Source organism: Nicrophorus vespilloides, unplaced genomic scaffold, assembly GCF_001412225.1.
Source record: "Nicrophorus vespilloides isolate i.1.1-1 unplaced genomic scaffold, Nicve_v1.0, whole genome shotgun sequence".
Taxonomy (NCBI): Eukaryota; Metazoa; Arthropoda; class Insecta; order Coleoptera; family Silphidae; genus Nicrophorus; species Nicrophorus vespilloides.
The window spans coordinates 1-18481 of NW_017099873.1; the positions used below are offsets into that span (position 1 = coordinate 1).

The 18481-nt window shown below is 29.5% G+C and overlaps 1 protein-coding gene across 1 annotated transcript; it reads left to right on the forward strand.

Moving 5' to 3' along the window:
- Positions 1–3253: 3253 nt before the first annotated feature.
- On the forward strand, positions 3254–15641 carry LOC108565944 (tyrosine kinase receptor Cad96Ca; the record flags this gene model as incomplete). Its single annotated transcript, XM_017925629.1, is given in 7 exon segments — positions 3254–3477; positions 3540–4064; positions 4450–4572; positions 4916–5051; positions 7099–7433; positions 7495–7776; positions 15089–15641. Coding segments are annotated over 7 exon segments (1850 nt in total), but the record flags the coding sequence as incomplete, so codon positions are not given.
- Positions 15642–18481: the final 2840 nt, after the last annotated feature.

The following is an 18481-nucleotide window of genomic DNA, read 5'->3' on the forward strand; positions in this document are numbered from 1 at the left end:
AACCTCATTCATTTCACTGTCCATGTATGATGAACGATGGCCTATTGCTCCAAGCTCCGAGAGGGATCACAAAGGGCCTGGCTTGACCATTCTTGTCTAAGTTTTAGTATTTTTGCAGAATAACTCGAAAACTCTAATACAATGGTACCTCGGTATTATAATAGAAAGAATATATAGACTAATGTAAAAAAAAATCATCAAAATGTCTGCATTTTACTTGAGAAATTATACATTAGTTTGAGACAGTATCCAGTTTCCAGTTGGAACATATTTATATATTTTATCTTCTATTACGCGTCTCTTGATGTAGCTGATTTTAAGTAATGTTATTTAATGGCCAAAATATGAGGGATTTATCATTGTTCTTTACGTTTATATTTTTCTTATTTACTCGATAATCATACATGTTAATTAAATTGTGAAATCTGAATAATAAAGATAAAACTATGGTCTTTCCAATGAATCAACTTTCAGATTTGTGTTTTTTTCCTATTTGAATGTAATACGCTTTCAAATTTGATGTATAATATTTAACAATTATTTTTAATTATTTTTTTGCATTTTCAATTTCACATAATAACTTGAAAACTATAAAAAAATTATATATTTTTTGATTATATTAGTCATATATTTATAACTAATTATTAATTACTGCTTATTATTTATACATTACTGCTTATTATTTTGAGTAATATCTTTCTATTTATAGAATAAATAAATTAGAGACTTAGCGAATAAATCGAATGCATGTAAATATTCGTATTTATACTGATGATTATGATGGATAGGACAGGCTGTACAGCTAATTGCCGCATTGATATGTGAAGAGAATGAAAACAGGACTCCGGTAATTCAGATTTAATGTCTCTCGAATCCCTAATTAAAAACCCATCTGTGTAGTTATTGGAAAACCGTCGACGAAATGAAGTTTTTAAGTGTTTAGAGCTGCTCTTTGTCCGCTAATCGAGCGCGAAGGATGATCGAACCTCGTTAACAGCTCAATTTTAATCCTCGATTTTATTTTTGGAATTGACGTCGCATAATGGAAATGCATAATCCATGATGTTTCGGGTGGAACCTCTCGTCTATTCTTTTAGTTTGCACATGTAGACGTAGTTATGGAAAAGTCTGCGACATGTGCGAGTAATAGATGTATTCAACGAGTACAATGATCCTTGTCACTGTCTGCTCACGTTCTGTCTAACATAAGACTAAATGGCCTCTCTTTACACGAGATTTCATATAAACATCGTACAAGTTGCTTTCGCTCACTCATTTATTATTTGAGTTACATTCATATAAGCATACTTAAAGCAATATCACAACAAGTTTGAAATAATGAGATACAATTACTTACTTTGATTTATTCTTAAATTATAATTAAATATGAAATCTGTCTCATATGTTACGTCAGTACATGTAAATTTAATTTATATTTAGATATTTTATTGATTACTCATTTCTTAATACAAAAAATCCATTTATTTCAAGAACTGACATGATTACTTAACAATTTGATTTTTTCTTTAAATATTTGCTTATCTAAATTTTAATTAGTTTTTCAAATTATTCATTAATTATTTTCATAAACAACTGTTAGGAAATTTCTTGTATTTAGCAAAATTTTGAGTGAAAATTCCTTTTTTTTACTATAGTTACGTATTAATGATTTATCAAGAAAAAATTTTGTCATGTTTTTTTTTGTAAAATATAGTCAAATCAACATTTGTGCAATGGCAAATTTTTAATTTGTTTCTTAATTATAAAACTATACTAAAACTAAATAAAAACAAATCATAAATTAAAATAATTGGAATACGATATTTTACAATATAATTTAAAATTAATGAGACTTTAATGATTGTTTTTGACTATTAAACATTATCAACCTAAGTAAAATATACAGCGAATTTTACGTAATGGAACTTTTTCGAGAACATGCAAATATCCTTCTTAGAACTGCATTCCAAGCAGATGACGATGAACCGTGTTCTGTTGGAAACTTTACAAAATATCACTTTTATTCGCCGTATTTACCGATCCTCGGTAAACCAAAAGTTACGACAACTTTGGTAAACCTCTCGACGGGAATATCTTTGGAATTAAACCAACAAACCACTCTTTTTTTATTCCTTTATTGTTCGAGTAAGTTATTTCCATAAGTTATGCATTCTTACAAGTTGTGGAGAAAAGTGGAGACGAAATCCGACTTTCTCAGTCTTCGACTCTGGTAAGGATAATTGTCGACTCGGTTTCCATCATTGGAGGAAGAAACATGTGTTGTAATCAAGGATGTGGGACGCGATTTCTTGGGATGTCCCGCCACGCGAAGTACTGTTGACCTTTAGGTGAAAGTGGAACGGATAATAAAAGCGTTTCGAGTGAAATTTCTTGCACCTTGCGCGACCCAACTCGTTGTATCCAAACATAAATCTTCGTTGTCGACAAAGCAAAAGTCATTTTACAATATATGTATATTGCCTTTCCCTATTTTCATCTTCAAAATATTAAAAATCAACAATATTACAAATGATTCAAAAGAAAAAAATAATGAAAAATAATTGTCCTTTTATGTAAGTTTCAAAAATATAATTTAAAAAGTTCAATTTATACTAAAATTAGTCAGTAAAATTATAAATTAAACATTATTGAAATTGTATTTGTAAAGTATTTACAATATAGTCAAAAGTACAAAAAAGTCAAATTAAATACATTACAGCAAAATCTGCGGGTTTGGTTTGTTTAAACTGTTAAGATTCTTTTTGTGCCATTTATTTTTGTATTCTCGATTCCTCGATTAGTTCGGTTTCAAACAATCCGGTATATTGGCTGAATCGATTACCCTATGCGAGGTATTGATTTACTATGTATTCGTGGAAGTTTACTGAGCGCATTTGTTACTGAATGTTGGTGCGCTTTTAACCTGCGCGCTAATGTCGGGTCACCAAACTTAGTCCTTAATTCTATGTGATTACTGTTTTAAAAATTAAGAATATATTCAAAGTTAATTATAAATTAAAATAGAGCAAAAACATTTTAATAACTTTTATTGGTGTTATGTAATAAATTCGAAAAAAAAAGTGTTAACAGTGCGGATTTAAATATTTCAAAACAAACTATTGAGAAAAATAAATTCTAAAAAGAAACTATACAAAATATTAAAAAAATAAATAGTATTTGATATTAGCGGAACCGATTACCGATACTAAATGAAGTATTGCATATCTGATTGTTGTTTTTTTTTCTGTTATAGTGAGATGTCAACTGAACAGTCCGCCCTCGATGTCATTCAACCGTCTTTGGACGATCGAGGAAACCGAAAGTGTCGGATCGGTGATCATTCGAATCCGCGCCGAGGATAACGAAGGAGACCAATTGACCTACGACATCGAACCCAAATATCAGGGAGAACATATACCCTTCACGATCGACGCCAAAAGCGGTGTTGTATATTTAAACGAGTCTTTGAAGGGAAAGGTAATTTATATTTTTAAAAAAGTTCAATTTGAGAGAAATATTTAAAAAATAAATCATTGTAGGCCGGAAAAGATATCAATTTGTACGTGAAAGTATCCGACGGTCATCTTGGAGCCAAATCTGAAGTATTTGCGAGGATTGTGAAAGATTCTTCGCAACCTACAAACCGTAGCAAGATTCATCCACCAGGTTTCCTGCCCTATCCACCTGGTTTTAATCCACCCACTTCTCAGATACCGACGTTCCCACCTCGACCATCTCCAGGTCAGGTGCCTCATTTCCAGGAGAAGACTTATCCGGAGCCGGTGGTGTCGAAGAACAGCACTCATTTAGTGCCTGTCGGATTGCAGACGAGTACTCCACGAGTCGAAACCACCAGTTTTCCTCAAGTTATACCTTTGAATGAGACCGATTCGGATAACGAGTTGATACCTGTTGATAGACCTCTGAAGTCTGTACCAGATTTGGCTGTCACGCTTGTTCCAGTCGTCTCAGTTTGCATCATCTTCGTCATTGTTGGATCCGTGGCTCTGGTATTCCGAAAGAAGCTCTGCGCAGCACGGGCCAAGAAATGCAAAGAGGATATGGTAAGATATCAGTTTCAAGGTTCACTTTTCAATCGAATTTCGTATAAAGGATGCACCTAAATCTAAATTCTACTGGTTTCATAACGTCTTCTGTTGAAATCCATTGTTTTCAAGTTTCATTTACGCAAAAAGTACATACGATAAAGCAAACAATAAGAATTACTAATTTGCAAATCTTTTCTAAACTCAAATTTAAATTTTTGAGATAAAAACAATTTTCTATAATACTTTTTATATGTTTTATTTCTTGGACATATTACATTTAAAAAAATTCATATTGTTGATGTCCAAGTACATTTCCTTGGGGTAAACCATAGAAAAAAAAATGTTCTATATATATAAAGTTAGTGATTTTTTTTAACACGTTTCGTTGTTTTCTTTATAGAAAAAGGATTCAGGAGGTATAGTGATCCAAGAGGACCTTGCGATGCAGCAATGGCGAGGTCCGAGAGCGTTTAGCAATCGTTACGAACAATGGGACAGGGATCCTAATGGGAACACAACTCAGGTACGAAATAAATGAACAATTCTAATTAAATGTAGTATAAAGTATATAAACAGTATGAAAGGACTATAGCAGACAGGCAGCATTGACGCATGCAGAGACCTTCGATTGTTTTTCGAAGAGGACGCGATCAAAGTACGTGATGTGAATGAACCTCAGCTGACTTTCTAATAGGAAGTTCGTGGCGAATTGCTAAAATATGTATGACCTGAAAATGCTACGCAAAATACACATGGATGCATCCATATCTGCTATTAATTATTGTTTTCGAATTTACTTGTTTCCACTCTGATTGCCGTACAGGTGCACACCATCATCATTTTATATATATATTTGTGTTATTCAGGCTGGAAATCAGACGAATTCAGAGCCAACAGAGAGCGATCGCTGGGAATTCCCGAGACACCGTCTGAAGTTCTTCAATATTTTGGGCGAAGGCGCCTTCGGACAAGTTTGGAAATGCGAGGCACTCGACATTGACGGTAAACTATTTGAACTCTGGATTCTCAACAATTCCTCCTTCCAACTTTCCATTAATTATCTTATCTATTAATACACTTGACAAAATTTATATAATATCAAAAAGAAATATCATCAGTCAATTAGATTCATTTATACTTTGATCATTATTTAATACAATTTCAATTATTTAATTCAAACTTCATTTCTTACTTACTTTATTTTTCACTATAAAATTAACAACAAAATTGATTGGAAAATTCCATAATTGTGGACAAGAAAGTATGGAATAAAAAAATACGCATGGATTGTTATACAGAAATTGAAGAATACATATCAGTAAAACTTGTTAATCAAAATTATGAATTTATTCAAGTTTTTATGCATATTCGTTAATTTTGTATACTTAAAATCTTTATTCGAATGGTTCTTTATATATAATAACATATTTGTTACATAGTTTAGTAGTTTTTTTATACATGATCAAATATAGAAGCGGTCGGCAACTTTTCTGGAGCAAAGAGCCTGTCAGAAAGTCTAGATAGCCGCACGTTGTGTTACAATTATTCTTTTTACTAGTCAAATGAATGTGTCTGGGGTGGACACACATGAGGCTAAAGAGAGCCGCAAATTTTTATATTTTATAAAGAACGACACGTATTCAAAATTTGTTATTTAATGTAATTGCATATTTTCACAAGTCACATATGAGAACATAACAAAAAAAATATAATTATGAAAATATTTTTATCAAAATTTTAGTAATAAAATTTAAATATAATAAAAAATTATTTTGTAATAAAAGTATTATAACAATCCAATTTTTTAATTTTGCTAATTACAAAAATTCCAATGAAAATATGAAACTTTTTTAATATTCTTTAAACGTTTTTCTAATGTTGGTGACATTTGAAATTATATTTTCTCGCTTGACTCAATTCAATTTTCTCTTTCTCGTGCAATTCATCATTATAAGAGAATTACTTCTTACAAAAACTCAATGTTGAAATTTCTCTCGTTTTATTAATAATATCTTATTATTTTTTAGAAAAAAAGTAATGAATTGGTTTAAAAAAACTGTAGTCATTTCTCCTAATGTCAAAGACATTGAAAATTGTCATTCTCGGTTAAAACGTTTCAATTTTCCTTTTCTCATACAATTAATGATAGTTAATTGTGTTCTTATAAAAATCAATGTTGCATATTTTTTTCTTCTAATAATATTTCATTAGCTAATTAACTAAGTCAGTTAAATGTATTATGTAATTAAATAAATTTCTAAAAAAAACAGTAATTAATATTTCATTACATAATTTAATTTATTATATGTTATATACACATATTTTAGAAAACTTATAAATAAAATATTTTATTCCTCATTTCTCCTAACGTTGGAGACATTTGAAATTGTATTTTCACGCTTGACTCGATTCAATTTTCTCTTTCTCATACAATTCATCATAATAATTTTCTTAAAAAAACTCAATTGAAATTTCTTTATTATTAATATTTTATTAGTATAAACTAATTCATTTCATTTAGTCTGATAATTAATTGGTAAAAGAGCAAATATCTTCTCTATTAAATTAAAGTAATGTGAACATAAAGAAGTTTAATTTGTCTGAAAACTTACTTTCACAATTGTTTTCTTCAAGTGTACTTTTTCATTTTTCGTGTGTTTTACATATGCACTTGAGTATATCACTTTAAATTCATGTGCAAACCCCGAAGGCATTCCATCTCAATGTATTTAAATTGTTCCATTATCCTTGCCCATTTTTTACCTAGTATATTTTAAAAGTTTCACAAACGACTTCCTTTTTTTCATTCTTTTCATATAAAGCCTTGAATAATTTCGTTACGAAGCTTCAATACCTCAAATTATATAACATTCGCCACCCTCTAATTTCTCTTTACCGTTGCTCTTCAGAAAGTTCAATTTAAGTTGCTCTCAACAACTTTCTAATAATAGCAAATACAATCTCCTTAGAACCGTCACGTTTTCTATTTACATCTGTTCTCTTTTCATGACTGATGTTTAATATAAAAATAAAACCTTTTTTTGTGCAGAAAAAGATGGTTTATCTGTGGTTGCGGTGAAAACTCTAAAAGAGAATGCTACAGAGAAGGAACGTTCCGATTTGGTGTCAGAGCTGCAGGTCATGAAGATGCTCGAACCTCATCCAAATGTAGTAAGGTTATTGGGAGCTTGCACCGACAAGGATCCTATTTTTGTGGTCATGGAGTTCGTGAGCAAAGGTAAACTTCAGAGTTACCTGAGGAATTCAAGAGCTGAGAGGTACTACAACAATATGCACGGTCAAAGTAAATCATTGACCAGCAGAGATTTGACGTCCTTCGCTTATCAAGTGGCCAAGGGCATGGAGTTTCTTTCAACGAAAGGCGTAAGTGGAAGAGATCATCTGCTTTAGGCAATTTATATTCTCTATCTCTTATTTTTTGCAGATTATCCACAGGGATTTGGCCGCTAGGAATGTGCTCATCAACGATGAGCATACTTGCAAAGTGGCGGATTTCGGATTCGCGCGAGACGTGATAGACTCTCATGTTTACGAGAGGAAGAGCGAAGGCCGGCTTCCTATCAGATGGATGGCACCGGAATCTCTGTATGATAACATTTTCTCCACAAAATCCGACGTCTGGAGCTTCGGCGTATTGATTTGGGAGATAGTCACGCTGGGCAGCACTCCTTATCCCGGTTTATCAGCGGCCGAAGTCATGCGAAAGGTAAAACACATACGAGCAAAAGAAAAGGGTTTTTCCCTTACACGAAAATACGGTAAAGCTTTAAATGAACCCACTTCATTGATTGAACAACAACAAAAAAATAGACTGAAATCAATAATCAATACGTTTGTAAATAAAGGAAATAAACTTGTACCTTGAAAAAGATCTGAACTGCCTTTAACAGTATAATAAATATTTTCTTATTAGAATTAATTGAAGATTGAACTCGTATCAGTTCAAATATAAACTCTGTTAAAGAAGAAAATTCACAATTATCAAAACGTTTCAAAGATAAGAAATTACCTTGAAAAAGAACTAAACTACCTGTAACTCTATATTATATATACATATTTTCTTATAAGATTTAATTTAATTGAAGATTAAACTCGTATCAGTTCAAATATAAACTCTATTTAAACAGAAATTTCGCAGATGAAAAATAAGCAATAACCTTGAAAAAAACTTAACAAATATCGATATTTTCTGAAATGATTTAATTTTATTGAATATTAAACTCGTATGAGCTCATATATAAACTTTAAGAAATTGCATAATGATTGATTATAAAATATTGTGGTTATTCTTAAGAACTTTGTAAAACGTATTTTTATTTCAGGTTTTATCTCCATAAAAAAATATTTAACAATTGAAAGTATTGACTATTCATCAAAATGACGTTATTTTACAAATTTCCATTAAATCAAAATTGATCTTTGTTGGCTTGCGGTTATATTCATTAATAAATTATGTTGATTTATCAGATTTTTTGTAATACAAATTAACGGAAGTTTTTATTGTTAGTAATAATTTAATTGAAGTTTATTTCTTCATTAATTCAAAATTATGTAAATTTTATATGATTTTTTATAGGATTCATCTTTCAGAAATTAACAACTTAATTAACATTAAGCAACACACAATTAATTAACGCCAATTAAGTTGTTTCAAATTTACAATATTATTATTGTTTGTGACTCTGTGAATAATGACATGAAAATTAATTACATTTATTTTACTAAAATTACTTCAATAATAATCATATCAATATAATATATTTCAAGTAATTAATTAAAACAATTAGCAATTGAAATAAAATTAAATTCTCATTGATAATTGTGTTGTGTGAAATGATGATTTGTGAAGTCGCTCGATTTTCATAGCGTAGAAAAAAACGTTTTTCAACTTTGATTCAAAATTACATTAAACTTGTAACAGTTACAAATATTACAGTTGATATGTTTGAAAATCTAAATATTTGTCTTTAAATCGAGGTATCATTGATAATTGTGTTGGGTAATCGATAAAATTGCTGATTTGTGAAACGTTTTTTCATATGTTGATCATAATTTACAGGAAATTTGTAATAGATACAAACAAATATAAATATAGTTGTAATATAAATATCTCAATTTTCGTACTTGAAGTCAGTATGTGATAATGAATTAGAATAATTAGAAATTATTAGACAAAAACTAATTGCTTTTATAATGAATTTTATGCTAAAACTGCATATTTTAATTAGTTAATTATACAATTAAGGTAACTAAATTAATTAAAATACATTTAAAATACAAAGTATTAAAATACATGTACAAAAAAAAAAAAGATTATATTTTGGTGAATTTCATGAAATATTCAATGTATTACAACTAATTATTACATATTATATTAACCATTTGATGAATATAATTATAAAATCTTGATAATTTTAATGAAACAATCTGTAAAATTGTTTATATAAGAAAATTATGTATTTTGAAACTTTACTATGAAGTAAACATGATTAAAAATAATTGAAGACAATAATTAGTCGAAATTCATAATGTTTAAGAAATCAGTTTTTCTAAAGTTCTACAAGATGAGAATAATAATTGATGCGAATATTTATAAGTTCAGATAAACCACACATTCACAATATAAATAATAATGACGTAATTTTATTGAAGTAACACCGAAAAAATCAATATTCATCGATGTTTTTTTTTCTGTGGTTTTACGTATTCATAATTAATGTTGATTTAAGAGATTTTTGCTACTGCAATTAGAGGTGTATTTCCATGAGTGAGATAATTGGGATAATTCACGTGGGATTCTGCTAACCGACAGTTAATCTGTTATCCCATCGGAACTACCGTGGGCATCTCCTTTGCACAAGAACCTCCGGAGCCTCCGGATAATTGAAATTCAATTAAGCGCATGTCGAAAATACCGTCCACAAACTGAACTCTACTAATCCATGTACATTACCACCATCAACAGTAAAGTCACAAACATCAACATGTTCATGATTACATAAGAAACAACAACAATCAATTCTAAAAACAAAGAAATTTAATTAACGCTTAAATAAATTGATCCCTCACTGATAATTTTTCTATGTAGAAAGAAAATAATTAACGGAGGAAGTAATTAGTAAAATAATTGTATGTACACAAGATCAGATAAAATATAATTCGACTGATGGAATCGTCACGAAACTCCGGGGAAATCCAAATGTTGGGAGAAAAATCCGTTTGTGTGAAATCTATACTTTTAACAACCCTCTTTTTTCGCATTTATTTGCAAGGTGTTTTTTTTACTGATAAATACTCCTTTCTGAATGTTCCATTTCCATGCTTTTCATAAACTTTATGGACACATTTGATGTAGAATTTGCAATGCATTTACAAAGATATAAAGGATTTAAATCACTTAGGAAAGATTACTGAAATTGATTTAATTAAAAAATAATAATATTATAAAATTTTAATATTAATCAGTAAAATCTACATATATTTCCAAAGCAGAAAAAAAAGTACATATTTCAACATCAAAATAATATAAAATTAAACTATGAAACTCATATTTGATATTGTACAATTTATATCTTAAGGTTTATAAGAAGTTGTTATAATTTAATGAATATAACAGCTAATATTCCAGTAATTCTCATAGTTTTTATAATCCTCATAGTACAGTGTTAATATTTCCATCATTTTTTTTTATCATAAAGACGATTTTTTTTCTTAGTACAACAATTTTATGAATATTATTATTACTATTATCTAAACTTAAGAAGTAATAATCTTAGAAACGGATATTGTCACACCTCGATTAACGAATAGGTTGCAATTAACGAAATTACTTCGTTAAACAAAACTTCGTTTTAACTTGTTAACATATTATGTCCATAACGAGGATAAGTTCCTTCATAATGTAAATGAAAATTATTTATATGTTAAACACAGAACAAAGTTTTATAAGTTGGCTTATTTGGTTGACTTCTTTAATTTCGTCTTCATTTTCTTTATATTCGTTATTAACAAAGCTTTTATAAAACTTCCATTGAAAAACAGTAAAATTAGAGAATTCTAATATAAGGAAATACTATATAATTAATTTTAAATACAATGGCACCTCGCTTAACAAACATAATTTCCGGAAGCAATTTTCCCCATATAAACTAATGTAATGTAAAATTCTGGTTATGTGAGGTGCTCGTTAAGCGAGGTTAAACTGTACTCTTCTTTTTATTTCATATATCAGTAATTGCGGAGGTGACAGCGAATATAAATTGACAGAAATAAAATAATATAATTGACTAAGTACCGGTAACAATCTCATAAAGTTGACATAATTAATGGTGTCTATAATAAGTAATCATTTATAACCTTTAGACGTTCATAAATATAACGCAAATAAAAACTGCGTACGTATTCAATGTAGAGGTATTACTATAATTGAGCAATTACAACACGAAAGCAAATTGAAACGAATTAATTTGAACAATCATCAGTCAAAAAAAGATGTTGTAAAAAAAATAATATAAAAGTAAATGAAAGCATTGTTTTCCTCTGAGCTTAATGCAATTTCATGTATAATTACATTTGAACCTGGAATATTCGTGATGTTGTTACATAGTTTTTTTTTTACTTTCTGTGCACGTACATAATTTTTTTTTATTACTATCATAATCAGAGTTTCTCAAACTTTTCCTGCAATGGAACACTTCATAAATCCTGAAATTTTCAGTGATAACCTTGTGTATTTTGTAGAGTATGAAATAACATATAATCAATAGAATAGGTTAACTTTCCGCGGAACATAGTTTATGAAACTCTAATCATAATTTAGTTAATTCTTTGAATTTGTATATGTTTGTTTATATGGAAAAGTTTGTTTGTAATCAAATATGGATAGGTTTCAGAAAATAAGAATATAAAGTTAATTGAAAGAATGAAAATTTTGAGATTTATTGCAAAAAAACAATAAAGTTACTTCATATAAACAAAGATTTAACCATCCACTTTCACGACTGAATTTGTTAAGTTGGAGATCGCGTGGGATACATATGTATCCCACAGTAATTACACAATTAGTTAAAAATTTCCAGAGTTGTTCCATCGTTTCTTTTAATACTGGGTGTATAATTCCGAGTCCAAATCATTGTCATTATTAGCAAATTCGCATTAAGATTGTTGTGGACCCTAGGCACTAATCAAGTAGATAATGATAGGTTAAGAGAGTGGTAGGTTTGGTCAAACATCGAGATAACAAAATATGTATTCTTAAATTCTAATTTAAATATTTTTCTTTCATAAACCTCGAAAATTTTTGTGGATTCCAGAAAACATAAGACTTTACAAGTAAAAAAAATCATGTGGGTCCCAAAATGTCTCGTGGGCCCAAAAAAAACTCGTGGGCCCTAGGCATTATGACTAATGGATAAGACGCCCTGCTTAATATTAGCGTCTGCTTTAATTCTTCATCTTCACATATTTGAGGGCTGCGGTAATAAACACAATTTGAACTAAAGTTACATGAGGTCTAGTCTGAAAATACGCCCACATATGTACTTTTAAAAACTCTGGAATACATTTGTATCTTGGGCGTGCATTGCAGTTAACTTACTTAGTTTGCATGTTATGAAACCAAGCCATTAATTCTATTAGATTTATGTTCGGGAACCGACTTGTTCGTGAACAGAGGCGTTAGATAATCTAGTTTCAAATCCATATAATATTCAAAATATATAAAGAGTTTATTTTCTTTAACTGTTTACACGAAACGATCAATTCTGATATAAAAGATATTTCGTTTTTATTAAATTTACTTTAAGAACATCGTTTTCACATTTATATACATCTTCCACTATATGATGTTTCCCCTAACGTCCATAAATGTACTTTTAGAGTCCGTTAAAAATTTATCAGAAATCCAGTATCGCATGTATCGTTTTTTTAACGATCAGTCGAGAGCTTTGTGTGCTCTTTGTATACAAAATCAATATTTAGAAGACGAAGAGATGATTATTCTTACAAAAATTGTAGTATTTACTTTTATTTCGCAACATAAACAGTATGACAAACGGAAACCGGAAATACATTACGTTTTGTATTTACAGTGTCGTATCCTCCTTCCGCCGGATAAAGTTTAATCGAGCAACTCTCCAAATAGCAAATAGAACGTAATCTCGAAATATATAATGATTATCCAGGATAATTAGTGCACGAAATGTGTTCTGAATGAACATAAATATTCAATGGAAGTTATAATGGGGCGTAGTTCCAATAAACTACTAATTTGTAAACAGATAGATCAATTTTCCTAATTGGATTAAACTATAAGATTTATATAGTAATTACACATATAGAAATATGAAATTAATTAATTTTCTGTCAGGTAAAACTGCTACGGTTTCCAGATGATAAATGAATTATCATATTCAATTGTAATTTATAATAGTACAAAATATGTTGATCTAAACGTGGAAATATTCAAATATAAAAAATAAATAATTAAATATAATTTTCTACAACTTGAAACATTTGGAAACTTTAAAATAATTTTGAAATACAACAATAACTCGCTCAGTCCAGATAATCGGTTTCTTCAATATCCCGCACAGTTTGAAACCATATTAATTAATGAATTTCAAACCGTACTATAATGAACTTACATTTAAAGATCGAAATAGTGAAATATTTATGAAACATTGGATTTGGAGATGAAAACTTTTAATTATTACAAAATATTTTTTTTTTTTCGCATTAAATGAGTTAATTATTCTCAAGTTATAAATAATGCCATGATTCAAATATAAAAATACTCAATTACATTCTTAACTTGTTAGTCTTCATATAAAAGGCTATATTATAAGTATATCCGTAATGATGGATGGAAAATAATCTATTACATTGATGAAATTCAGTTTAGGAAGCTAAAGCGTCCATCGATTTCTTAGATAGTATTTCAAGACGATGAGAAAAAAAAGATTAGTGGATGAAAAAGAAATGCAATAAATCTGGCGAGATAACATGAAAAAACTTTTTATATGTTCTGATTTCCTAATAATAACATTCGTTATTAGGAAATCGGATCTACATTTAAAGATCGAAATAGTGAAATATTTATGAAACATTGGCCTAGAAGAACAGCTTAAAAAATACGCATTCATCTTGCAGTAGTTTAATGGTAGATGATTGTAACATAACTTTCGTTTTTTTTATCATCTCCCTAACAATATTATTCGCTTAGGATGAATTGGATTGGAAGAAATACTAGCCTCTTGCTAGTAATAACCATTTGTTAATGAATAATGGGATGAGCAAACTTCACTAAATATTATATCCGTGTCCTATTTCGAAGCTCTATCGGATCGATGCTGGAAACTAGAAATACTGAGAAAAATGCTGCAAATATCACGCAACTTTGTAGACGGAGTTATTTCTGAAAATAAATTAATATCTGTTGTTTCATATACTTTCCACGAATTGAATGCAACATACCTTTATGCGATACTCCGAATTCCGATTTCCATGATTTTTATTAAAAGGAGACAAAACCTGGAATTCTAAATATAGATCTACTCAGGAGCGGACCGATAACTTTTGAGGGCTTGGGCTAACACTATTTGGGGACCCAAGGCTACCATAGATTTGGGGCCCTCAACTAACATTGTTTGAGGGACCTCAAGTAACACTGTTTTTATGTCCTATTTTGTTTACCGGAAGTCCATAAAGTCCATACCTAAATCCGCCTCTGGATCTACTCTAAACTCGGAATACACCCTAAACTTTTCTATTTTTAGGTAACTTTGGTCTTCCCTGAAAGGTGAACGCTTTAATTGAAATGTTTCTAAAGTCCGGAATAAAACAAAGAATGGAAAGAAAAAAGCGGTTATAAAAAAAACAGGGAAACAGCAGCTGCCTTTTGTGATTACGAAAGCACTGCTTCCCTTAATGCAATTACATGTATAATTACATTAGAACTTGGAATATTCGTGCTCTTGTTACAATTTTCCTTTTTATTTTTAAAAATTACGTTGTTTCAGGTTCGTGATGGACATCGTTTGGATAAACCTGAGCACTGCCGGAGGGAGTTGTACAACATCATGTATTACTGCTGGGATAAAGATCCGAAGCAGAGGCCCACTTTCGCCGAGTGCATAGAGTTACTAGAAAAGCTGATCATGACCGAAACCGATTACATCGAGTTGGAGCGATTTCCCGATCATTCCTACTACAATATGCTGAACCTCAGCGATGAGAAATTATGAACTCTTTCCGGGATGATTCCTTCATCAGCAAGAAGCAAAACTAAATAAAGTTTTCGTTTCGAGGATCGAAGAAGTATCTGTGAATTAGCAAAAAAAACTATACGTATTTTAATGATATATTCATGATTAATGACTAGTTTCAAGTACCATCAATCATCAAGATTTTTTTTGAAGCAACATCATTTTTGTTAAGTCTGAAATCTATAAAATCTCATGTGAATTCAAAGTGATTTATTAACAAAAAAAATGTCCAAGATATTACTTAAATACATAAAAACGCATCACTCCAATGGAAATTTTAATTCGTAAATTAATTTTATATATAGACTAGTCCTTTCTACTTTGATATTGATGTGCAATAAATTTCGTTGTTATTATTATAAAAAAAAATATATATTTATTAAGTCTATATCACTTTTTTTTAATAACATAAAAATATCATTAAATCATGAAAGAAATTCAGTTTTCTGGTATAAAAAGAAACTGAATTTTCGATTGTTTCTACTTAGTAAAGTTTATTTTTTTGTCGAAGTTAAGGAAACAACGAAAAGAAAAGTTTCATTCTACTACAAAACATAATAATAAAAAATGGTTATTTCAAAGTTTTCTACAGTAAAACTGAAGTAAAACAAAAGAAAAAAACTAAGATAATTTCATTAATATTAATATATGTTTTGGATATCAAATTATATTTTTACTGAAATGCAGATGATAGTGTGATAAAACAATTAATATAATTGATGATGATGACCGAAGCTATACTTTTCTTATAAAAATTTAAAAAAAAGTTATATTCAGTGATGATAATAGCAATGGTTTATTGTCATAAAATTGATTTACTATGTCTCATTTTTACTATTTAATAAACCATATCAGTTTATATTTATAGACCTATCAAAAACGTGAAGAAAGGCAATAGTAAATATTTTATTTTAGATACAATTCAATGTACTAAAAACTAAAAAGAATTTAAAAATAGGGAGAAAGTTAAAAAATAATTTACAAACTATTCAAGTAATACTAGAATATGTGAAAAGTTGAATAAAAATGATATTTTTATATTATATCTTATAGAGTTATCATAGGTACTGGTAAATCATGAATCTCTAAGCCAAAATAAAGTGTTAAGCTATAAACTAGTTCTACAATAAACTTGTAAATTACTGAATTTGAAATAGTATTCAACATGGATTCAATTATCATCATGACTAGTCATAAAAGTACAGAGTTTGTTAATAATCAATGTATGAATAAACGATAGCCAAACAGTTACATTTTTTTATCCTCGATTCGAAACTTTAAAATGTGAAACAAAGAAACAACAAGAAATAGGAACAGAGAGACGCAAACAAGTGTATTTATTGTCTCGTTTATGTATTTCGTTCATTATTGTACGTTTAATTATGTTTATGTTTGTAATGATATTTTCTAGTTCGTTTGTAACCAAAGTTCGAAGTAATAAATTTGTATATAATTGGTGTGTACACGGACGGTTGTTTTCATTAGCACAGAGAAACGAACGTGCATTTACAGCTGAAACAACGAGAATTAACCTGGACCTGTTTTTATTGAATGCAAATGCGCGAAACGGCCGCTCCGATCCGCATGAGTTTGTGTGTATGTGCATTACATAATAAGTGTCTCATTGAATTATGAATGGTCCGCACTATAAATCCGTGGTCGCGATAAATCCGAACCGATGGAGTAGAAATTGTTTGCATACACTAAAACCTCCCACACGAAAACCCTATTTATTATTTATAGTGTCATAAAATACGTTGGACTTCCGCTACGGTTCAATTCACTCGCGAAATTAAGTTCGACACTTTAAGCTAATGAGAAGAATTGTGAATATCTAGACCGCCCCGCCGTTGCCTTCAATAGTGCAAATTGAATTTTGAATTTATTGTTTGATATATTTTCTTCTTCTGATAAAAAATCAATACTTTCTAACTCGTCATTCTCATATCTTCAACGACCGCCAAAGCATCAGGTCTCAGACGTAGGAATATTCTGGAAGAACTAGTACTTCTCTTTCCTGCTCTCCTCAAGAACGCACGTTTCTTCAGCTCATCTAAACAGCAAAACGTTTTTATCTGCTCTTCTTAAGAGCAACATCACTGTCTTCCATAATCAAACCACTGTCTTTATTCAAGGCTAATTATCGACTCTCATCGAGAACTCTCAACCGTTTTCCTTCATGGTTGAATCACCACTTCCAGCGCTCTTGATAATCGAAGAGGATATGCATCAATCACTTAATTTTCTCCCACTTTAAAATTTACACAGTTACAACTTCAAGAATTCAGCAAGTAATTCTGATTTGTTGATTCTTTTATTGATACAGTTGATAATTGATTGAATAATTTGATTCTTTGAATCACTGATCCAATATATTTGTTCTAATTAAAGTTGTAGTCACGCAAAATTAATCTTATAAGATAAATAAATAAAAAAGATTTAAAACTTCTATTAACACATGGTTTGGTGCATATTCTAGTTTAGTGGTGGGCGAACCGGGGTAAATAGAAAACAATGATTTTCTACTCTAATAGACATAAAAACACAGCAGGGAAATCAATTGTATCCCAAATCCAAATTGCGCTATTGCCTTTAAATCAAGTAGGGTAATTTCAGCGCAAATAATTATATTTTGGGGTAAAAAAAGTTCTAGAAAGTTCCCCTGTTCTAAGAACTTTTTAATACTTACCAAGCATTGAAACTTCTTTTGATCATCACAATTAAGTATACAGTAAGTAAAGTTTATTATAAAGACATCAAAAGGAAATCATCATTAATTTATTATATTTAATAAGAATTGATCAAGCAAAAAGTGATATGGCCAATAACCCTTTGCGGCAGTTAAATTTTGTTTTATCATTGTTAATATTGTATAAAAATGTTTGATTTTGTTTTTTTTATTGTAGTAATAAAAAATATTTTTATTATGAATAAACAAAGTAAATAAAATAAATGATACATGATATTAATTGTTCGAGAGTTTAATGTTTGTTTTCGAGACGTGTTAGATAAATCCTTGCATTTTTCATTAACTCACGTACAGTTTACAATTAAATATTTTTTCATACTATTTTTGTTCTTTTCCTCTCTATTTAAATTACATTTGCCTGAAAAATCTGAAACTTCGGTATTATTATTAAAGTATTA